At 49.1% G+C, this 24,036-nt stretch overlaps 1 protein-coding gene across 1 annotated transcript in view; it reads right to left on the reverse strand.

Annotated features, from left to right (window-relative positions):
* The window catches only part of SLC2A9 (solute carrier family 2 member 9), a 192,563-nt gene extending 170,155 nt beyond the window's left edge, over positions 1 to 22,408 (reverse strand). The window contains 2 exon segments of the mRNA XM_025386444.1: positions 15,344 to 15,585; positions 22,346 to 22,408. Coding sequence (XP_025242229.1) covers positions 15,344 to 15,585; positions 22,346 to 22,408 — 305 coding nt within the window.
* Between the last annotated feature and the right edge of the window lie 1,628 nt (positions 22,409 to 24,036).

Below are 24,036 nucleotides of genomic sequence, written 5' to 3' on the forward strand. Positions count from 1 at the left end.
TTTTCCTTTGTGTTGGCACTGCACTCAGAAGCCTGGTGGGAAAAGAGAGGGTTTTCAGCTCACCCACTGCCAAGCATTGCTTTGGGAGTCTGTGGAAGTTTCTTACTGTGACGTCGGGAAATGGCCGACAGAAGCCTCTACAGACTCTGGAGGGGCTGGAAGCCTAGCCACATAGCCTGGGCCCCCTGCAGAAACACTTTTCTCAAAAGTTCCCTGAAAGCTGTTTGTAAGCCAATGCTTTCGGCAACCGAATGTTTGTCTTCCAGGTCTGAATTCAGCAATAGCCCAGGTGAAAGGCCTTGTTACCCCAAGGCTGAAGCCCGTGATGAAGTCTGCTCAGAGAATTCACTGCACAAACATTCCCCAAGCTTGAGATGTGTGAACCTCACATATGTGAACACATGACTGGTGATGCATGATACAGAATGGGTGCTTAAACAAGAATTTGTTCTGAGTTTCTGCTGTGTGGCAGTAACCATATAATAATAAAACAGGTAACCCACACATCATAGTTACAATATGCAGTGTACTATTCTAAGAACTGGAGGCATACTGACTCACTTCCTGCCCTCCACAAGGGTACTATTTGTTACCTCTGTTTTGGGCAGACGAGGTGTGTGAGCCACAGAGCCACAAGGGGCCCTCCCAAGCTCACACCATTGGCATGCCTCAGGGAGCCGGGATCCAGAGTCCATCTCTTAACCATCACTTTTTCCAGCTCTAAGTGTAGAAAATACAAAGATGATGATATCAATACCTCTGTTTTAGGGGAGAAGAGGAGACATGGAATGAAGATTGGTTGACTGCTAAGTATGTATCAGACATTTGGATATCTCATCTCATTCAAACCTTGTAGCCATCCTGAGAAGTTTCATTCACAACAGAGAACTCTGGAGTGGAGAAACACATCCCAAAGCCATGCCAAAGATGGTAGAACTGCAGGGCCTGCTAGACCTCACAGTGCTCTCCTCTTCCTGGACACACTGCCAGGCCACCTTACCGAGTCCCTCGCACCTAGGTGGGCCATATGACTACTTCTCAAGCAAGGAGTGTGAGTATAAGGGACATGTGTCACGTCCACCAAGACATTTTGAGTCTGTTTGCCTGCTCCACGCTTGCTCCTGTCAGCTGGCCAGCCACAGAGGAACCAGCAGAAGACTCCAAAGTCCTAGAGAATGGTGGAACCACTTCACTTAAGGAATCGGGGTCCCTGAATGGCTTCATGGAACAGAGTGTTCCTGCTCATCTCCTTCAAATGAGGTGATATAAATGAAAACTTTCATTGTGTTAAGCCACTGAGATACAGGGGCTTGTTTATTATAGCAGCAAGTTTACCCTGCTGACATAATCAACCCAACTACAGAGCCCATGCCATCACAATTGCACTGTGACCTGAGGTTTCAAGAAGGAGGAGAGATTTAGGCCAAGTCATGAAGGCTTGGAGATATAAGCCTTTACCTAGAGTTTTCCTTTTATGTGTTGGGAGAACTTGCTCCTGTTTGAAGAAAACATTCTGCAGTAACAATTTGCTTTAAGACCACTGTGGTAGGTAACCTCTAGGCCTGCTTTGGGACATCTCACTCATTCGTATCTCACTTGGGATTCCTTGTATTACTTTTTCATTCAGCCAACAACCACGAGGCACATTCTTGTATCTTTCTGTCTGACTTCACAGGTCTGCTTCCTCACTACCAGGGGCCCAGCTTCCCATCCTGTCTTCTAGATACAAATTATGCTGTTTCTTGCCTTCAAGGAGTTCAAGATCTAGTGGAGACAGTAGCCAAGTAAACGTACAATTATAACATGGAGTAAAAATGCCATGATAGTAGGAAGCCAAGAAAGGCTGTGGAATCCAAGTCAAGCAAGCAAGAAGGGCAGATGGAGTGGGCTCAGGTGGAGGATGACAGACAGAGTGAACAGAATTATTGAAGGTGCAGAAACTGGAGACCACAGGTTGCCACAGAGGAGCTGTAAAAGACACAGTGGGTTGAAAGGTGGCCCAGTAGACGGTTGGAGGCTGCCTGTACCTGGCTTTGCCTGCCAGCCTCAGGAGTCTACACAAAATTCTGTGGGCACTGGGGAGCCACTGGAGGGTTTTAGCATGGAATTGACAGCTCTAATTTGTGGTTAAGAAGGTTCTTCATAGATGCAGTGTGAAGGCCATTTCAGGAATTAGACTAGAGGCTGCTAGGCCTGTTGGGAAGCTCCTGCAACTGATATAAGATGATGAGTCTGATCAAAATTGTTATGAGTTGATGCAGAAGTATTGATGTTACGGCTAGTACTAACTACAGCCTAAACCGCAAACAATTGAATAAGAGGCTACATGGTTAAAACAAAGGAGGCTTAACACAGAGCCAAGAGTCTGGCTTTAACACTTGCTTGCACCACTGAGTCTTTCTGTGATCTTGGGTGATCTTCAGCAATCTGTGTGCCTCTCTGGCAGTGCTGTCAACGTTAAGGGTCCTTGGAATTGGCTTTATTCCACTCTCAGCTCTGCCGCTTCTTTGCTGGGTGACCTTAAGTAAGTTACTTAACCTCTCTGTGCCTCAGGTTCCTCGTCTGTTAAATTGTTGCCCTCCTTAAAGAGTTATTGTGAAGATTTAATGACAGAATGAAGATACAGCACAGAGCTGGGTCGATATGAAGTACGTAATAAAAATTGGAAGTTGGGGTGGTTAGTGACAGTGTTGTTATTATTATTTCTATATTTGTAAAATAAGGGGACTAGACTCATTTATTTGTCAGATTCAAGAATCCACGAATCACTTACCATTATCTCCCAGGCCAGGAACCTGGAGGCCAAGCTTCTGGACATAAAATTGAACTCTGCAATTCCCAGCCAAGAAGACTGGCTTAGAACATCTCCAAATAATAAAAGAAATTGCCAGACAATGGGAGGCAAATTATCTTGTAGCCTGTTTAACAATACTAATGTGTCTTACTGATTCACACAGAGCCTCTCATGAACTCCCTTCGAATTATTCTCAGGAGTGCTGTAAAAATACACGGAAGTAAAACACTTGGTGGCCGGGCCAGAGTACACACACCATTGCATGAGAGAGGAAGTCATGCCACAATGCCTTAGGGTTTTATAGAGACAGTCTGCACCACCGAACACACTGGCACAGGGAAGAACGCAGTCCAGAAGTCCTTTAAAAAGTGCCTGTTGCTGAACCAGGCCCTCTGAAGTTAGGGCCACACAAGAACAAAATCCCACAATCCCAGCAGTGCTACCTAATGTAGCCTGGCTCCCCGAGGTAAGGCCTCCTGTGTAGAAAAGAGCTTGCACAGCAGGCCTGAGACTTCTCTTCCTAGAAAAACCTGCTGCAGGATAAGCCCTGGGCTTGCATCTGGGAATCTGGATGTTGGAAGGGTTGCCACCGTTCCCAGATCTGGTAAGAGTGACTCAATGTACCTAAACTGTGCAAACAGTGTGGTTTATGCTGTCTCAGTGTGGTTTATATCTGCTTTCTTTCTGGAAATCTGGAATTTTCTGCTTGCCAAGCAGAGAGTGCCTGGATGACCACCCCCCAATAAAAACCCTGGACTCCGAGTCTCTAATGAGTTTCCTTGTTAGACAAATTTCACATGAGTTGTCATAACTTGTTGCTGTGGGGATGAAGTGCATCCCGCGAGGCTCTGCTGGAGGAGTTCTTTGGAGCTTGCCCCTGGTTTCCTCTGGACTTCACCCCTGCACCTCTTCCTCTGCTGACTTAGCATTGTGTGCCACCATTGTGGGCAGTCATAGCTGTGAGCACTTCCGCATTCCTGTGCCAATTCCTGTGCCAATGCCTGTGACTCACGCCAGGGAATTATCCTACCTGAAGGTGGTGTTCGGAGCTCTCAGTACACCTCCCTTGTCCTAAGAAAAACACTCAGCTCCCATTTTGGCTTGACTTGATCATTGGGTTTGCAGGTTTGTGGTATTTTTTCCTCCTCCCCAAGTGCTTCTCCCGGAGAAGCCTGGCTGACTCACTGGGAAAGAGGCTCCTGTGCCTCTAGACACCTGAGACGATTTTGTTTCCACAGCTAGCTTTCAGAATGAAATGAAACATGATGAAAGAGGAGACATCAGTTACAAGCAACAGCCAGGCAAGTAAGGCTTTCAGAGCCTCCTGGGTTTCCCCTCATCCACCTTTGCAGTGAGGGGGCAGCCAAATGCTTGGGTTTAATGAGGGGAAACATAAAGAAGGTAAGTTTCATTGTCTGTTTGGCCCCAGGCAGAAGCAGAGAAGTGAATGCACTCCCAATATGGTTTTTATTCAATCACAATCCTGAGCCTACCTCCTGCTGGAACATTCTTCTGAGAGGTTGCATAGCTGTGTTTACAGGGGACAGTGCATTGACGCAGACTTGAGATGATATTTTGCTCTCCTTTTTGCATATCCTCCGGTTGGCCAGAATGAAAAGGGCAAACTGTTTTCATTACCAGTCAAATCACTTCTGGTTGCTTGAGGTAGCAGGGGCCCCATCTGCAACATCAATTCTGGAATAACTCATTTATAGAACGGGAGTAAGAACCCCTAGCTTGTAGATGAGGCCACCAGAAGGATGAAATGAGGTGTGTGAAGTCCCGAGCATGATGTCAGCACATAGCAGGTCCTCAGTAAATGTCAGGGTCTTCCTGTGGGTCAGAAATAGGGTGTTTCTGGTTTCACTTGTCTGGTTTGTTCACACCAGCTGTGCCACTCCCACATGCCCCTCCAAGTGTCCCCACCTCCCATCTTGCTGGATCAGCTATCCCCAGCTTTCTGGCTACAGAAACCACTGCCCCCACCGCACTAAGCTGAGCGTCCTTGAGATTTGATGGGACCAAGGTCCTTTCCCCATTGGCTCAATAAAGGCATTTTTCTTGGAGAAACTTTATGAAATGAGAAAATTCTATATCAAAGAGGCAGGCTGTCCAGCTCTAATCGCTGGGACCTCCAGGGCATGGCGCAGGGGGAGTTGACACCCACAGCCTGGGACACCTGGACACCAACGCCCCAGGCTGGAAAAGGTCCCTGGGCCCTCATCAGTCAGCAGCTGTGCTGGCTCTGATCAAACCAAACCAAACAACAATGACTCACAGCTCCCCATTTATACAATGCAGCAGCGTCTCATATTAGAGAAAAACTGATAACAACCTCAGAGGCCCACATTAGGAGGACAGGACATCACAGGAGGCAGCTCCACACTGCTGTTCAACATCCTGGTGATGGAGGACTTTCAATAGCATAGAAAGGTGCTTACAAATAAATAGTAAGCCAAAAAAGAGAGTATTGAACAGTATATATGGATGATCTTCGGATAAAGAACGGATTCAGATGAAACATTAAAAGCGGCCTCTGGATGGAGTCTGGGTTTTGACTGTGTTCAGGCCCAAGTGTACTGGCTATGGGCAGCCGTGGGCCAGTCACTCAATCTCTCCCTTATTTGTAAAATGGGGTTATTGGCATAATATCTGCCATATGGGACTAGTATACAAATGAGAGAGATCATCTGTCACACGCAGAAGAATGTTTGTATGCGTATCCTCATTATCACATTTCTGTGCTTTTTTTTTTTTTTTTCTAATGGAAGTCTGTTGCTTTTACAGTTACTGAGATAAACTGAGACAAAGCAAGAGGTAAAAATGAAAAGAGCGGGGGGTGAGGGGACGAAACTCTGGGATTCGGAGATACCCGTTTTGTAGACATAATTGCCTGTTGTTTCTGCAGTGACAAAATGCACAGGGTCCTCCTGTAATCTCAGCCCTCTTCCACAAAGTCTTGAGCCTACTATGCCTCTCCCTCACCGCAACCAAGACTTATGTCATTTGACACAGTCTCTGCTCATCGTTCCCTCCTGCTTTCCTTGAGAACGGGTCTCAGGCCACACCACAGGCACCTGCCATGGGATATGCTTCTTTCTCTAAGATCGCCTGGGTTCCCGGAGCAGCCTGCTAAGATGGCATTGTGGGGTGGGATCAATTGAAAGCACCAGAACTTGCTTCTGGGTTCTCTCTCTCTTGGTTCACCTGAATCTTCTTTGATCAGGTTCTAACATCTGCCGCTAATTGGGCGGCTCTACCCTTATAGAGAGAAATGTTGATTTTGCTTTTTATTATCATGTGTTTACCTACCTTTAGGGAAGGAGCAGAGAGAGGAAAATAATAGAATATACCATTTATGCTGGCAAATGTATGAGGAGTCAAGTTAATTGCTCTACAGAAACCCTGGGCTTGAACATTAACACCATGGGGGATGAGCGTCTGTGTCTCCCCTCCCAAGAAGACAAAACATTGCCAACTCAAAAACCACTGGAAAAGTGAGTAATTTCTTATCAAAGCCAAGCCATTCAGTATTATTTGTGTGGCTGCCAGTGCTGTTTCAAATAAATCCTAATTTATATTGGATGGTGTGGGGCCAGTGAGTTAGACTCCTAAAGTTAAGTTCTCATTCATTCTTTCTCACCCTTTCCTTCCCTCACTCACTAATTCATTTAATAAACATTTTTTGAGTATTTTCTGTTTATAACATGCATTTGTGTAATGTACATCTTATATATCCAGTAGACAATTGTATAATAAAGTTTGGCTGGCTTTTGTCTCGGGTTCTTAGGAGGTAGCCTATGAATTCTTGGGACTTCTTGAGTTATTCATGGCAGACCTCTCAGAACCCCCTTGATAGTGTATGTTAACAAGATACACTATCAGGTATCAGATACACTATACAGGATGGGGGTTGGCCATGCCAGAAAGACCAGCCATGTGATACAGGGTTGGGGCTTTGAGCCGAGTGACATCAGCCCTACCTCCAGGGAAGAGAGGAGGACCAAAGATTGAGTCCAACCTTATGGCCAATGATTTGGTCAATCACATCTACATGATGAAACCCCAATAAAAATTTGGAACACTGAAGCCTGGGTGAGCTTTCCTGGTAGACAGCAGTCTGTGGGTGGAGAGAGAACACCAGAGCTGGAATCCTTCCAGATCTTGCCCTGTGATCTCTTCCTGTGGCTTATTCTGATTTGTATCCTTTTTGCTATAATAAAGCTGTAATTCTAAGCATAGCACTTCCTGAGCTCTGTGAGTCATTTGAGCAAATTACCAAACCGCAAGGGGTAGTGAGAACCCTCAAATATGTTACCATATGTTCAGGGAACCCCTGAGCCTGTCGCTGGTGTCTGAAGTGAGGCCAGTCTTGTGAACAACTGTGCTCTTAACCTGTGAAGTTTGGCCTAAATGGCTAGTTAGCATCAGGAGTCATGGCGAAGCTGTGTGCAAGGTACTTTAATAGACGCCAGGGAAACAAATGAACAGTATTGTTTTGGGTGACACTTTGATCTGTACAATCCTAACTTTTGCTAAGCCTCCAAGCATTTTCCCCAAGCTACAGGCTAGGAACTGCACAAACAGGCACCAAGTTCACTCTCTATCCTTGTGATTAGCCCTGAACTGTCCCTCCCACCTCACCTTCTGTTCCCCCAACCACTGCATTTCCTGTTTGCTTTCTCATTTTTATTTTCACTCATGCCTCCTATTCAACACACTCATTACCTCAACTTTGGTGCTTTTCTCTTGGTGACTTTTCTTAATGTCCATCCCCAAGTGGTCATTCTGCCTAGGCTGGCTGTTCTCTTGGGCTCACTGCAATGTGGGTTCCTCCTACAGTCATGGGAAGTGCATGAGTCCTGGGTCAGGAATCCATCCAGGTCCACCACCTCAATAGTTGCTTCTCACGGATCAGCTACTCTTGAACACCACACCCCTTGGCTTGTTTTTTGTCTTGGTTGGGCCCTTTTGGACTGAACTCTGGGCTCCATATTGTCCGCCCTGCCACAGACCTTGCATTTCTTTAGAACACTGCTTCCATAATCTTCCTGTGGGCTCTGTGGACAACACCCATGAGCAAGAGGAGCGTTGATGCTTTGCCCAGGCACTGGGTTTGCCCAGGCACCGTCATCCCACCCAGGCCTGTATCAGCCCTGTCTGCCCATTTCAGTCCCTAGAGAATGGCCCTTGGGGCTCAGAACCCCCCACTCCAGTCTGTGGGTCTCCATCCAGCCCTCAACAATCTCTCAGGTGGATTCTAGACACTGGGTGCTCACAGGTACCAAGAGGACATCTTTCAGCACAACTCTGGCAACCATCCCAGATGATTCTAGCAGTATGATGAAGCAGGTTCCAGGCACGGCAACATTTTCCTACCAAAGGTCAAGGATTACAATGGCATAAATCTGAAGCCATTTGCAAGGATTCAGATGAGCACATTTGCATGCATGACTGTCTGAAAATTCAGGCTGCATTTGATTGGTATGCAAATTAGCCCTGAATTTGGCAGTCTTCTATAATAACTTCAGGATGTTTTAGACAGACAGGTAGGTAGATGGATAGACAGAAAGATACAACTATGCCAATTAGAGCTAGTCACCGGAAACAGAAAGGACAAAGCCTAGACAATCAGCAAAACATGAACAAAAGAAAGGACATTAGAAAGCAAATACCTTCAGGAAGATTTAGGTGCTCCCATTTAGATGCTATGCAGCACAGGCTGTGGATTAATTATTCAGCCAGCCAGCCCTCTGCCCAGAGGGACTAATGACACAAGGAATCTACAAGAGCCTCCTCCCTTTCCTAAACCTTCTAGCACAGGGGTTAGCCAACAATTGGCCAGCAAGTGAAATCCTAGACCACCATCTATTTCGTAAACAAAATTTTATTGGCACAGACCCTGGCCCATTCATTTACATATCATCTATAACTGCTTTATCCCTACATAGCAGAGTTCAGTAGTTGCAACATAGGCCATATGGCCAACAAAGCAAAAACCATGCACTATCTGGACATCCACAGAACATTTGCTGGACCTTCACAGAATGTTTGCCGACTCACAGAATGCAGCAGATCAGCCTAGTGGAACAGAAAGAAGGGATACTCGGGAATTACACAGACCAGGGTCCAAGTCCCCATCTGTGAACATGGTGGAGGCGGTCCTAGAATTTTTCCAGAGGACAGACTCACAGCTGGCAATTTGTTTGAGAGTGAAGAGACCTAAGGACTTACCTTGGACTCACTTTCAATTTAAATTTATCCATTTGCTCATTTAGCAAATATTCTTTATGAATGCTTACAATGTGTCAGCCATTGTTCTAGGTGCTGACACTGCAGAAGCAAGGACCTTTCTAAAGTGAAGGGAAGGATGGACAAGAAGTAAAGGAATATATCATATCTCAGCTCGTGGTAAATACCATGAAGAGAAGTAAATTCAGTGAGGGCTAAAGTGTGACGGAGGGGCGCCGTTTTGGATAGGCTGGTCAGGGAAGACATTTCTGAAGAGGGAATGTCTGAGCAGAGGCCAGAAGTAACCAAAGGAAAGTGCACAGGAAAATCAGAGGAAGAGCACTGCAGCCAGCAGGAGCAGCATGCACAAAGGCCCTGAGGTTCCAGTGTGCAGTGTGTTTGAGGGGAAGCAAGTGGGGAGAAGGTTGTGTAAATGGAGAAGAGGGAGTGAGCGGGGAAATGATGACAGAGTGGTCACAAGGCCCCGGGTACCGTGTAGGTCACCACAGTCTGGCTTGTTTTCTAGATACAGCGGGTTTTGAGCGGAGGGACAATATGTTCTTCCTTCATTTGTCAAGGATCCCTTTGGCCTTTGGGTAGAGAATAAACTGTAGGAACCAGAGTGGAAACAGAGAAACCAGTTAGGGTTTAGTCTAGAGAGTGAACAGAGCCTAGCTACTGTGGTGTTCATCATGGTGATCAATGCACCAGCACAGCACAGATACCCCTGAGTTTCAACAGCTAAGGACAATAAGAACCTCTTGCCAGTTCATGCAAAGTCCAGTGTGCATTTAACGGTTCTCTGCCATCTGGGGAAAGAAAGAACTGAATATCCTGAGGGATGCTGCCAAAAACCAGGCTTCATGCGGCCTATCAGCACCTCTGTTCACATCCCACCCACCAAGCTGGCCAAGGACCCTTGCGGATGCATGAGGCACAGGTGTTCTCTTCCAAATGGGGCACGAAAAGTAGTCAGATCCTGGGGATTCTTGGAAAGTTGGGTGGCCAGGAGGCACATCCAGGTGATCGTGTTGAGGAGAGGTCAGTGGGAATTTTTAGGAAGTGTCCCATCCCTGAAACTTGGATGCATTGGCTTCCCTCAGCCTCAGTTTCCTCGCCTTTAAAAGGGGGTTAGTGATGGCTCCCTTGCAATATTGTAACAAGGATCCAATGTGTGCACAATTCTGAACCTCGGCCAAGTGCAGAGCTAGTGCCCAGAGGTGAGTTATTTTTGTTTTCAGCATTACAGAAAGTTTCCAAATATCTGAGGAGAGAGGAGCACCGAGAGTTTTTAAGGTTGAGGCTGCCACGGCAGCTACTGCATGGATTGTTCTAATGGTGCAAGCTGCCTCCCCCGAAGGTAAATGCCCACGGCCTGCAGTCTGTGCCCCAATCACCTGGGCCCCCAGTTATCCAACAGCTGGAGAGGCGAAGCTGGCTGGGCCAGGGACTTGCGAGACTGGGCCAGTGCTAAAGACAGCATCCTTCCCATGGGGCGGCATCCACACACCACCCCCTGGTGGCAGCCTTTGTTCATCATCTCTGCGAGCAGACACCCACCCAGCACCCAAAGCAGCACTAATGTCTGCACCTCTTCCATTCCAAGGGTTTCTTTCTTCTTCTCAAGAGCCCAGCACCCCAGGTGAAGCCTAGCTCTCGCACCGCAAACCCCCACCAGGCTTGGGTCCTTCCAGCCTGCGTTAGATCCCATTCCTTAGAGTCTCTGCTCTGTTCCTGGTCTCCCTGGTCCTGGGGCTGCCTCACTCACCCATTCCTATGCCCACTGCAAGGGGAAGAGAGAATTCGAGGTGATCGCTGGACGCTGGGCTGAGCTCCTCCAGCATCACGTCTCCTTTCATTTCACAGCGACCTCACAAGGGGCTCGATGCCAGCCCTCTACAGAGGCACCTACGTGGGGAGCTGGGATTCTGTGCAGGCCTGCTCAGCTCATGCTCGGGGTGGTCTCCACCTCGGGAGGGCCTCCCAGGGTGAGCCTCGGCCCTCAGCCTGCTCACAGCCTGGGTGGTGCCGGATCATGCTCCTGTTCTGGCCTCCGCAACCTTTCTGGTCTAGCCTCAGCTCCCCTTTCCAGCCTCTACCTCTCCAGCCCCTTGGGCCCCACATCCAGTTACCCTTAGGTCTTCACCATTCCCAGAAAGCCTTGAGCTTTCTCTTTCAAGCCCCAGAGAGGCCCCACTGACCTCCCCAGGTAGAATAAAGTCCTTCAGCTGTCCTGTGGCTCCATGCAGCCTGCCTCACTGTCTGGTATTTATTAAGCCTCTGTCACTGCTGCTGGTCTGGGGGCACCTCGAGGACATGGACGTATGTCGTATTCATCTTTCTACCCCAGACACAACAAGGTCAACACCCAGGGAAGGGCGCTGAAGGATTGCCTGAAGAGTGACCCCTCTCTTCTCACAAAGCAGCACGAGTAAACAGAACACATCAGGGCCTTTAGGCCGAGCAGAGCAGAGGTTACATGACCGCAAACCCCACAGGGAGGGAAGAGTTTGGGGAGTGATTCTAGCCAATAATAAAGCCGTCTCTGGTTTCTCAGTTGGATCAGCTCCTTTATGAGGATTGCTCTACGAGATCCCTGAGGGAGGGAGGGGTCGGGACAGGATTCAGACGATCACAGGTTCCTACCTATAACACGATGGCAGCATCATCCACCTTGTCCTTGAGCCCCTAGGTTGTTGCAGTGAAACCTTGCCCTGTCTTTTGGTTGGTAGATGGACAGGTAAGCAGCCCTGGGCTTGCTGTGGCTCCTTTCATCTCCCCTTGTTCCTCTTTGCCTTCATCAATCATGTCAAACTCCCCCACAGCTGGACTGTTGGTGCCTGCCATTAATGGTCAGGGGCAGGAAGGAGGGGCGGAGCGCATGGCATGGGTCCTGGATTCAGACAGACCTGGGTTTGAATTCCAGCACTGCCACCTCCTGGCTGTGTGATCCTGGGCAAGTTGCTTAAACTCTGAGCCTCTGTTTCTTTGTTCATGAAATGAAGGTAACATCAATAATTAACTACCTTGAGCCAAATTGTGTCCCCTCCAAAAATGTTGCATGACATTTTTGTTGCAAGGATGGGGTGTGTTGAAGCCCTAACCCCGATGTGATGGTATTTGGAGATGAGGCCTTTGGGAGGTTACAGGGGTTAGCGGAGATCATGGGGGTGGCCTCATGGTGGGATGAGTGTCTTGCTCCCTTGCACTTTTCCTGCCTCTGCTGTGTACAGACAGTGAGAAAGAGGCCATCTGCAAGCCGGAAGGACGGTCCTCACCAGACAACGAATCCACTGGCACTTTGATTTTGGATTTCCAGGTTGGAGAAGTATGGGAAAATAAATGTCTATTTCTGAAGACCCCAGGCTGTGCCATTTTGTTACAGCCAAAGACACTGACGTCTCAGTATTTCTGAGAATGGAATGCGCCTGGCACGCAGTACATTCTGGCAGAGTTGATGAGCTGGTGATCACAGTCTCTGCTCCTCTTCAAAGACAGACGGCACATGCTGGGAAGTAGCTGCCCAACTGGGGATGACACTTCCCAGCCCCTGGATCTGGGCAGATGGCTCAGTCCTGGACTCAAGGCCTTCTCGGGGTGCTTGCTCTGGGCTCATGTAAAGTATGCATGACGAGCCATGGTCTCGAGGTTCAAAGGACATCAGGCTAAAAAGTGCCTCGTGATGTCTCAAGACTCAATACCTTGCTATTCATGCTGGCCACAGAGGTAGAGCTCTGATAGCCCGAACAAGAAGTCCCGTGGCCTAACACTGGCTGGCACAGAAAGGATCTGTTTTAAAAATGACTGAAAATGTGTCTGATGCCTGGGAAACCAGAAGCCCACCCAGGGCCAAACTCTGGCTCCACTTGCTATGTGACTGTGGGCAAGTCAGTGAACAGTGTGCCTCAGTTTCCTCATCTGTAAAATGGGGATAATAATGATCCATACCTCACAGGGCTGTCATGAGGGTGTACTGAGCTGATTAATGCGTCAAAACTGCATGGAGGAGGGCCTGCACCTCATGCGGGCTTTTTCCATCTGTGCTGTTACTGATGCTGTCATAATATGTTATTCATCTTAAGAAACATAAAGGCCACCCTGGCTGTGTAGGTCTTCAGAAATCCCCTCCTCTCCCGAAATGGAGGGAGGGCATGTTAAACCCTCTTTGTCTGGCTTACCACGGTCTTTCCCATTAAATACCTCTAAGCTCTGGCCCCTCCTGTCCTTCTCACTGACACCAAAGTTGCTTTTCTAAAAAACAGTGAGCATATTAAATAAGTAAACAAATAAGGGGGCACGTGTTCTCAGGACCTCCTGAGGCTGTGTCATAGTTAAAGAAAAACAAATTTTAATTTAAAAAACTGTGAGTTATAAACCCCCACCCCCATGAAACTGCCATGGTTCCCCAGTGCCGAAGACTAAAATCCTGATCCTCAGCCTAAGATCTTAGGCCCTCTTCTTTTGACTTCATCCTGCTTTTCCACCTGTTCTTTCATCCGAGCTCCCCATTCCCCCTAGGTACTGGCACATCACACGCTATTAACTTCCTACTATGCCACCATGTGGGCACAGCCAGGCCTTTGTGTGTGTGCTTCAGCTCCCTACCTCCCTGTGACACCTGTGGAAATCCTACACATCCCTCATGGCTCAGCTCAAATACCACCTCCTCCAGGTTGTCTTCCCTGATCCCCAGAGTTGTAGACACATCATAAACTTTCAACAATGCTTGCTAAATGAATAAGTGAGTAATGGGATTGCTCCTTCCTCATGTCCCCACAGTCAGTGCTTGAACCCATAACATTCTATCCCAGGTGCAAGTTTCACATATCTCTGCTCCACAAGCCATGAGCGCAAAGGATCTGCCCCCTCTCACCTGGATGTTCTGATGAACTTTCAAGATGAAGCAAGAGTCCAAATTCCTAGCCCTCTTTCAAAGACAAATATGGACAAGTCAGATCCCCATCTTGAGATGACGCCACAATGACAAAATCAAAGATCACTGACTGTTGCCAGTGCTTGCTGAAGCCATCTAGGCCCCCTGGTTTTCAAACTGTTTTTAGCAACAGAACTGAACAATGTCAAATAATTAACAAACTTTTTCAACATAGAACTGATCTGCACAAATAGTGCTTAGATCCCTGAGGCACCTCTGCAAAATTCCAGGGCTCCTGGGAACCTTTGAGGCTCACGGGCCCAGGCTTCCCCTGTGTTTTATACACAAGGATGCCCGACTCCCAAGCAAGGAAAAGCCTGGAAGGCACTCGGGGCTGTCCTCAGCCTGCTTCCTGTCTGCCCCCAAAACAGCCTGTGCTCCAAGAACCTGGAGCTCCCTACATTTCCCCAGATGTGTCCTACAACCCGGCCCCCATCCATCACTCCACCTTCCAAACTTGCTCAGGCATCACTTCCTGCAGGAAAGCTTCCCTTAACCCTCCATCCTGCCCCTACCCGTGGGTGGTGGTGGGTCAAAACCAAAGCCAGCACCCACAGGATAGCACCTAAACCTTACAGCCTAGGTAGGCGGGACCCAACCTTTAACTGCAAACCAGAGGCACAATGTGAAGAGGGCCTGGAAGAATTGCACCTGGATCTGATTTCAGAGTAAACCACAAGCCAAAGACGGGTCTTATCCAGCAGATACCTCAGTGGCCTCTGGTTGTAATTTAAAGTCAACAACAACAGGCCGGGTGCGGTGACTCAAGCCTATAATCCCAGCACTTTGGGAGGCCAAGGTGGGCAGATCGCTTGAGGCCAGGAGTTCCAGACCACACTGGCCAACATGGCGAAACACCATCTCCACAAATACAAAAATTAGCCGGGTGTAGTGGCGCACGCCTGTAGCCCCAGTTACTCGGGAGGCTGAGGCCGGAGAATCACTTGAACCCGAGAGGCGGAGGTTGCAGTGAGCCGAGATCGCAACGCTGGACTCCAGCCTGGTGATAGGGTGAGACTCCATCTCAAAGATAGATAGATAGATAGATAGATAGATAGATAGATAGATAGATAGATAGATAGATAGATAGATAGATAGGATGGATAGATAGATAGATAGATAGATAGATAGATAGATAGATAGATAGATACCAACAACAACAAAACAAATCAAGAAAATGTCCAAGTTTCCATGCATAAGGCCCCTCCTGCTCCTTTCCCCGGCATTAGGGGCCAGAGGACAGCTCCCCACCCCACCCCGGGACTTCTGAAGCCCCCTCTCATCGAGTCTCCCAACGTTCTCTCAGGACACCCACCCTCCAGCCGCAAGAACTGTCATTCCCCGCCCCCTGTCCCCGTGTCATCATTGTCTGTTTTTGTGCCTACCCCCCCCCCTTCCCCGAGCGGGGCCTGGTCTCTGTCCCTGCGGCGTCCCGCACGAGACCGGGCGCTGGAGCCCAGGGCCCTCGCGCACCCGAAGGTTTCCGCGGGGCCGCAGTGCCCTCTGCCGGGCCTTGGCGCGCACTCACCGGGGCGGGGGCGTTCACCACCGACAGGCTGTAGCCGTAGAGGAAGGAGGAGCCGAAGGCGCCCGCGAGGGAGGCCACGAGGAGCGAGGAGGACCAGCCCTACGGGGAGAGGAAATCACGTCAGAGCGAGCACCAGGCGCGCAGCCAGGTCCGAGGGAAGACCTGGAACGTTCCCTCAGCTGGGGGAGAGCTTCCGGGGGAGAAGTCCTTGTCCTTGGCTGGGATGGAGGCAGAGAGAAGAGACGCAAGTTGGGGGCCTGCAGACAGGGTTCCCGTCCACGTCCGCGTGCGCAGGCCGGGCGCCCTCAGGTTTAGCGGCCACGCCCTTGCCTTCCTTCCGGGTTGCGTGAGGATCTCTGAAACGCAGTTTTCAGCAGGTGCTCTGAGCAGCTCCACATGATCCTTTTAGCGAATTTGGCGAGTGTCCGACCCGGACAGAAAAATGCAAAGCCAGACTCCAAGCGCTATCAGCCAGGCGTGATTCTAAGCACTTTCTGGGCATTGTCTCTGAGTCCTTAGATCAGTGCTGTTATATCCTGTATTACAGGTGAGGAAAGAGGGGCACGGAGCGTGGCTGGTGCTATCTGTGATGGGGACTGAAGTCTAGGTGGCCTGGCTTCAGTGCCCCTGTAGTCACCACTGCACAGTCCCCTGCTGACTCGTCACCTGAGTGCAGTGTCCAGGGGCCTGAGGTTGCTGACCACCACACAAATGTGCACACACACACACATGCACATACTCTTCTAGGCTGAGGTGTCAAACTACAGGGGCTGGTCCAAGCCTTGGGACAAGGGCATGCAGACATAGAGATGCAAGGTTTGGCACAGAGAACAGGGTGTCTGCCTTGGTGTTGTCCTGTCCTGCAGCCCCATCTAAAGACAGCCACCACCAGGACAGGGCCACAGGGCAGAAACACCTGGATCCCTGGCAAAGGCTGACAAACTGGCACAAGCCAGGGCAGGAGGGACGGCCATCCTCAGCTGGTGGGGGAATATGGGCCAAGTGGACAGGGACCAGGTGCTCCAGAATGCACTTTCTTTGCCATCATTTGACATATTTGTGAGTGTGTGTGTTTTGTAGGCGCCAGGCCCTGACAGCGCTGTGGGGATGCAGCAGTGAAGAAGACAGATGGGTCCATGGTTCAGGGACCCGAATCAGTAAAATCCCATCTGGAAGGGAATGTGGGTCTCTAATGGCCACTTCCCTGCTCTGCCCATCTCGTTTGTCTCCTCTAGTGCTACCAGCCACAAGATAGAGCTTTGGGGCTTTGAGCCAAGTGATATCAGCTTTACCTCCAGGGACGGCCCCATCAGCTGTAGGAGCCTGATCAAGTGACTTGACTTTTCTGGGGCTCAGCTTACCCACCTGTGAAATGGGATCTCAATAGCAGCCCTGGCCACATATGTTGTTGAGGAGCTGCTGCAGAGGAGGTGCTCCGTAGAGGCTGCTGATCACATGCGGGGGCAAGAGGGAGCATTTATAAGCCTTGGGGATGGGTGCTGCCAAGTGAAATGTAGGACCAGAATATTTTTCTACAGTGAGAGGAGCTTGAGCTGAATGGGGATCCCCAATGGAACAGAATCACATTTCAGATGAAACGCCTGTTGTCTATCATTCTTTCTCTTTAAACCTATCCTCTGAGTCTTAGTACAGATACCACTTCTTCTGAGCCCCTGGACTGTGCCATCGTTTCTGTGCCCTGTGCCTTCTTTGCTCCCAGCCCCGATGTCCTTAGAGGACACAGACTCCTCCCTTATCTGCACCACATCAGATTGGGAGCACCTGGTGTGAAGTGCCCCTGCCAGAGGCTGGTGAAGGGCAGGTGGGGGCCGCCTCCTCCTGCCTCAGCTGTGCTCCCCGGAGCCCTCTGCCTGTGTGGCCCGCCTGTGCCCTCCACCCGCTCCCCACTCACTGCAGGGGCAGACGGCGCCCACTGACTGACGGGGCTGCTGCCCGTGCCGTGCCCCAGGGAGGGTAAGAAGAGGGACACCACCATACAAGCACGGGGCAGGGCAGTCTGCCACTATAGCCTCGTTCCATGTACACACCCAGCCTACCAGAGACACTGTTGCCCCAGTCAGCTGGGGCTTGGAGAGAGTATGCCAAAGTCACACAGATGGAGAAGTGCAACTCAAACTGGGGCCTCCCTGCCTCAAAGCCCCAGATCCCCCAGCCACACGCTGCCAGGCTGGGCCTGAGCACTGTCACATGGCTGCCACCCAGACCTGCCCTACCCGCAGCCCTCCAGCCATGCAGAAAAGGTGTCTGTATTTACCTTTCTTCTCCTCCCACCTGGCACCCCGCTCCTCAGGTGGTCACACTCCAGCAGTGCCCTCCCTGGCCCTGGAGGCCCGGCATGGCTGGTGTCATCTGTGAGGGAAACTAGGCCCAGTTCCTTGGAATTCATATTTTGTTTCCTTGCCACAGGTCTCGGTGACCCAGCTGATGGCTCGGTCCAGGGACCCCGGACTCTGCCAAGGCATCTCCGTGAATGAGGAGGCAGAGTCCACTTGAAGGAGGGCAGGAATTCCCAACAGGAAGTGTGGCAATTTGATCATGCCTGAACAGGAAACGGGGCAACATTTTTTCCCTGCTCCTAAGTTATTACAACAACGAAACAGTCCAAAAAGGAAAATCTGTCCTCTCCAGGATTACCACCCAGGGGGTGGAAATTTTTTTTTTTTTTTCTTAGCATCTTTTTATTTTTCTCTCTTAACAAAGCCTGGAGCAGGGTGACTGCCATTAATCTAGGATACCTCCCTAATGCTTGAAACAGAGGGGAGAGGTGGCTGAATTTGACACAGAAGCCTGGATACAGCTCTGCCCCTGACTCCTCCATTTTTTTTTTTTGACCGAGTCTCTGTCTGTTACCAAGGCTGGAGTGCATTGATGCAATCTCTGCTCACTGCAACCTCTGCCACCTGGGTTCAAGCAATTCTCCTGCCTCAGCCTCCCGAGTAGCTTGGACTACAGGCCGTGCGCCACCACGCCTGGCTGATTTTTGTGTTTTTAGTGGAGACTGTGTTTCACCATGTTGGCCAGGTTGGTCTTGAACTCTTTACCTCAGGTGATCTGCTCGCCTCAGCCTCCCAAAGTGCTGGAATTACAGGCGTGAGCCACCACGTCCGGCTGACTCCTCCACTTTTTAACTGTGTGTCCTCAGGCAAGTCACTTTATTCTCTGAGCTGCCACTTCTACCACTGCAAAATGGAATATTGACCCCACTCTGACTGTCCTGCAGACTTATTCTGAAGCTCAAATAGAAAACAGCCAGCCCCGACTGGCGTGCTGGAAATGAGCGTGGGCTATCCTGGAGCCTAGGACAAAGGCGAGGGCTGTGGGTTTGGAAGAAAAAGAATTCGCCTCTTAGTCATTACTCCGTCCTGCTCATTCAGCACTGGCTGACGGGACATGTCCTGTGTGCCAGCCCCAGGCTGGCTCAAGGACAGTGTTGAGAAGGCGAGGACCTCATGCACGCCAGGAGGTTGTGGGAATCAATTCATCACATGGCCATGTTGCCTCAGATGCCAGAGAAGCACCTTCAATTTTGGCTAGGACAGTTCGTTACCAGAAGCAGAGAGCAGTGCAGAGGCTGGGCCAGAGCCAGGGACAGGCTTGGTGAATGCACAATGTCCAGGAGGCAAGGTGGGGCTCAGTCCACAAAAGAGAGACCAAACAGTTAGCAAAGTACGTTTAGTAAAAAGCACACACTAACATAAAAGGTGTGGAGTACAGCGGACATGCCAGGAACCTGGAATGCGAAACGCACACAGAAACATCCAGCCCCGACATGCACGGTGGTGGGAATGTGGCTGCTCACAGCAAGTGGGGAACCAAGACTTGCAAAAAGGAAGACGACCCCTCAGGAGTTAGGCTGGGGATGTGTTGAGCACACCAGTCATTCAGTGCAATCGTCCTTCTGCATATTAATCTGTCAGGCACGCCCCTGGGAGAAGCGGCTATTTCTTGAACTGGATTTCAGCCGTGCAGCCTGGTTTCCTCATTGAGTGGTGGGCCTACAGCAGCATTCTGATGTGCACATCCTTAATTACAACATGGCCTAAAAAGGCAGGATTCCCCAGGACAGCATGGAGGAGGCACCACACCAATCTCAGCTGGATCTCGGAGACCCCCTGGAGGAGGCGGCTTCTGAGCAGATGGAGAAGGATATGGGGTGAGAGGGCAAGGAGCCAAGGCCTGCAGGCATAGATGCCTGCAGTGTGTGGGAGGAAGTGAAATTGTCAGTGGAGCATGGTTGGGGCCTGAAGTGCAGGAGATGGGCAGAGGAGGGGCAGGGACAGCCGCATCCCTGTGCATGGAGGGCCCCTCTGCCCCTATGCTGTCCTGATGGGGACTGCATTTTCATCACCTCGTTTACCCCTCCTCATCCCGTTGCTGTGACTCCCCTCTGTATACCCTCCCTGTTTCCTCATCTGTAACAGTGGGGACCTCACCAGATTTTGCTAAAGTGCAAATTGGATCAGGTGACCCCTCATCCCATTAAAAATTGCTTCGTAGTTCTCTGTTGGGATTGCAAATTCAAAAGGCACCAGGAATTAGGCAGTTGACATGAATGTGTAACTACAGCTGGACAGAAAGTAAGAGAGGGGGGTGGGTCCCTCCCGGACCCAGATGGCAGTTAACCAGGGCTCCTGGTAGCCAGAGCACCTGCCTCACCTTCAGCTCATATTACACATGCACAGGACTTTCCCAAGTGTGTTCACATTCATGATACTGTCCAGTCCTCAGAGGAACTATTAGACCTACATTTTGGTGCAACAACTGAAGTTCAGGGGGAGCATGCAGGAGCCCGCCTCCAAAGCCAGGACCGGTTCCCCATTCCACAGGGCCAGCAGCCCCGCACTCCAGGCAACTGCTAAGGAAGCAACTCCTATCACAGATGAAGTCATAAGACAAACATCCCCAGATGTTCTGGGCTGGGGCACGTTCCGCCTGCTCTGACACTCATCGGTTCCTTCATTTGCTCATAACTTGCCTGTCTTCATGAAGTTCCTACTCATTCAGGTTCTCCTGACCTTGCTCAGGCCCTCCCTTCTGACTGCCCTGAACTGTGCTCACCCTTCAGCACTGAACTCCCTCGCCACCTCCTCCCAGCAGCCTCCCCAACCTCTTGCTGCCTCTGTGCTCCATGTGCACTGCTCACACGGGCCTTCCCCTCTGCACAGGAGCTCACCGCGGGCAGGGATAGTGTGCGTCTCAATGGGCTGATTGTGTCCCCCCAGATTCACATGTTGAAGTCCTCACCTCCAGCACCTTACAATGTGACTGTATTTGGAGATAGGGTTTTTGAAGAGGTAATTAAGGTTAAATGAGGTCATATGTATGGGGCTGTATTCCAGTATGCCTGGTGTCCTTATAGGTAGAGGAAATGAGGACACAGACACACACAGAGGGATGACCACGTGAGGATGCAGGCAGAAGGCAGCCACTCATGCCAAGAAGGGAGGCTTCAGAAGGAAGTAACCTGCTGACACTTTGAGCTTGGACTTCTGGCTTCCAAGACTGTGAGACAATACATTTCTGTTGTTTAAGCTGCCCAGCCTGTGGGACTTTGTCATGGCAGCCTCAGCAAACCCACAGTGTCCTAAGCCTCTTTGTATTCCTAGCCTTCCTCCAGCCTGGCTCAGGGACGGGGTCCAGTAGATAGGCATCACTTCTGGAATTGACCTTAAACTGTCCTCTGGATGATTTCCTAAGGCTAAAAAGTTATCTTGGACAAGGTGGAAATTTCCTAGCAGGGAAGAGTTGGAAAAGAAGGGGGGTTTTCTATTGAGTATCATTTAAGCAGAATGTTTGAAATGACTACATCCCTTCCTTCATTACACTAAATACTTAGACAGTAGATTCTTGACTCACGTAATGTAAGCACCAAGAAAAGATATAGTCTCCACTTAGAGAGAATTGCTGTCTATTTGGCATTATTCTTGTGTGGGGTCTTGGGTAACCTCAAACAGGTGACTGCACCCTTATCCTCCATTTTACACCTCTATGGGGACAATGATGTTCAGTTTGTCAGTTTCACACTTTGTTGACAACTTGGTAAATGGACTTGTGTTGATCTCTGTCCTACCGAATACAGGTTTATTATAAATACAAATACATTTTCCCTGGAGTCACAGTAGCTTCCACACTCATCACAGGAGACAAGGCACAGATAGTCCAAGGTTTAAGAAGGATTCAAACCTGTACTAGCCACATAGCCTTGGACAGTGGCTTCATCCCTTTCTGAGCCTCAGTTCATTGCCTGTAAAATAGGGCTAGTGATGCCCTCACCATGGTTTGATCCAGACAGAACCATGTAAAGAGTCTGTCTTTAAATGGGAGCCCTATGTAAAGGTCCAGCACAGAGTAGGCGCTCTCTGGCTATTGGTTCTTGAATCAGGTTTAAAGAGAGGGTCTGATGAGTCCCAAGAAGAAAGAAAGTCATTCTATTAATAGCTGCTGAGGACTTCCTGGAGGAAGGGGCAGGTGGACTAAGCCTTGTGATGGATTAGGGGGTGGATTTTAGTGTATCTTTAAGGATGATGACATAATCATTGTCAACATCAATGTCCCCTTGTTGAGAAATGACCTTTGTAATGGAGACTTTTGCCCCAAGCCCAGAAAGTCACCAGCAGATCAGGACTGTCAATTTCACTCTTCTGAGCCTCACCCCATACACTCTACAATCCTGATGCCTCCTTCCCATAGAACTTGGCTTTCAGCTGCTGCTCACTCTTTTCTCTGCCCAGCTTCACCTTAACAGCCTCCCCTTGACCCAGGGGGAAGGGGGAACTACCCCCTGGGTGACCAGAATAGTCATATAAGGGAGACAGAAAAAAAAAAAAAAAGCACTGACCAATTTCTTTTTCGCTGAATCACTTTCTTCGTCTTCTCCTTGGTCCTTTTTACTGAGTTTCATGGTTCACTTTTCAGGTATTGAACTTTTGTTGTTGTTATTTCTGAGAAAGAGAAAAAGAAAGAAGCCATTAGACAGCTGCTTTCTCAGATGTGCAAGTCAGAGGAGGTGGCCCGGAGCAGCCTTCGAAAGGTTTGCTGTGAGGAGCTCTGGCTGGGATGCCAGGATGGGACTTAGCAGCATCCTCACTTGGGCACCTCCCTGCTCTCCTCTGTCCTCAGTTTCTCTATTTTTGAGTGCAGGGCTTCCCACACTTGCCTTGTTGCTTATTAAATACAGGCTGTTCTCTGGAATATTTTCATTCAGATGGTAATTCGTATGATGAGGCACATTTTGAAAACACTAGGCTAGCTGTCTCCAAGATGTAAAAATAAAATCAGTGCAAATTCAAACAAAGTGCCAGTCTCACCTGTCAAATTGGAAACAGTTACCAAAATCATACCCTGAATCCCTGGCATGACAGAAGTAGAAAATTCTATAGCTTTTCTGGAGTTTGGAAATATGTTTCTAGAACCATAAAAATATTTCTGCCCTTTTGCCCAACTACTACACTTATAAAAATGCATTCTAAAGCAGGAATAAAAATGTGCACAAGGAGCTAAGGTCAAGATGTTCATTGCAGCATTTTCCATGTTGGAAAAATGGTATTTATAATAGGATAAAAAAATACCTAGCAGAAAAATATGGATAAATTGCAATACATCTATATGATGAAGTCTTACGGAGCCCTTAAAAATTATGTTAAGGAGTCCTTTAAAAAAATAGGACTGGCACGGTGGCTCACGCCTGTAATCCCAGCACTTTGGGAGGCTGAGGCGGGCAGATCACGAGGTCAGGAGTTCAAGGCCAGCCTGGCCAAGATGGTGAAACCCTGTTTCTACTAAAGATACAAAAAATTAGCTGGACGTGGTGGCGTGTGCCTGTATTCCCAGCTACTCAGGAGGCTGAGGCAGGAGAATCACTTGAACCCAGGAGGTAGAGGTTTCAGTGAGCCAAGATTGCACAATTGCATTCTAGCCTGGGTGACAGCGTGAGACTCTGTCTCAAAAATAAATATATATATATGTGTGTATATATATATATATGAGAATATTTGATGCCGGGGGAAATGCTCATAATAAATTCTTACTTGACAAGAAAAAGGAAGATATATAAACAAACATTATTCAACATTAGTTGTGGGGTGGGGGGAGGGGGGAGGGATAGCATTAGGAGATATACCTAATGTAAATGACAAGTTAATGGGTTCTGCACACCAACATGACACATGTATACATATGTAACAAACCTACACACTGTGCACATGTACCCTAGAACTTAAAGTATAATAAAAAAGAAAAAAAAATAGATGCCCTTTTAATAGATTCACAAAATATATGTACTTAAACTATGTTCACGTGTCTTTTTGCTTAAACCTAAAACATCATATTTATACGTTAAATTATTTATTCAACAAATATTAACTGCCTCGTATTCTAGGCTATGGGGATACAATTCTGAGGAAGGCAGACCTTGCCCTGCCCTCGTTAGGAGAAGAGGTAGTTTCTGAAGAGCAAACAGACTATGCATGGACGAGTGGAAAGGGAGAGGCCTGGCCCAGCACAGGATGGGAGAGCAGCAGACACCGGCCG

The sequence above is a fragment of the Theropithecus gelada genome, chromosome 5 (genome assembly GCF_003255815.1).
Source record: "Theropithecus gelada isolate Dixy chromosome 5, Tgel_1.0, whole genome shotgun sequence".
Lineage (NCBI taxonomy): Eukaryota > Metazoa > Chordata > Mammalia > Primates > Cercopithecidae > Theropithecus > Theropithecus gelada.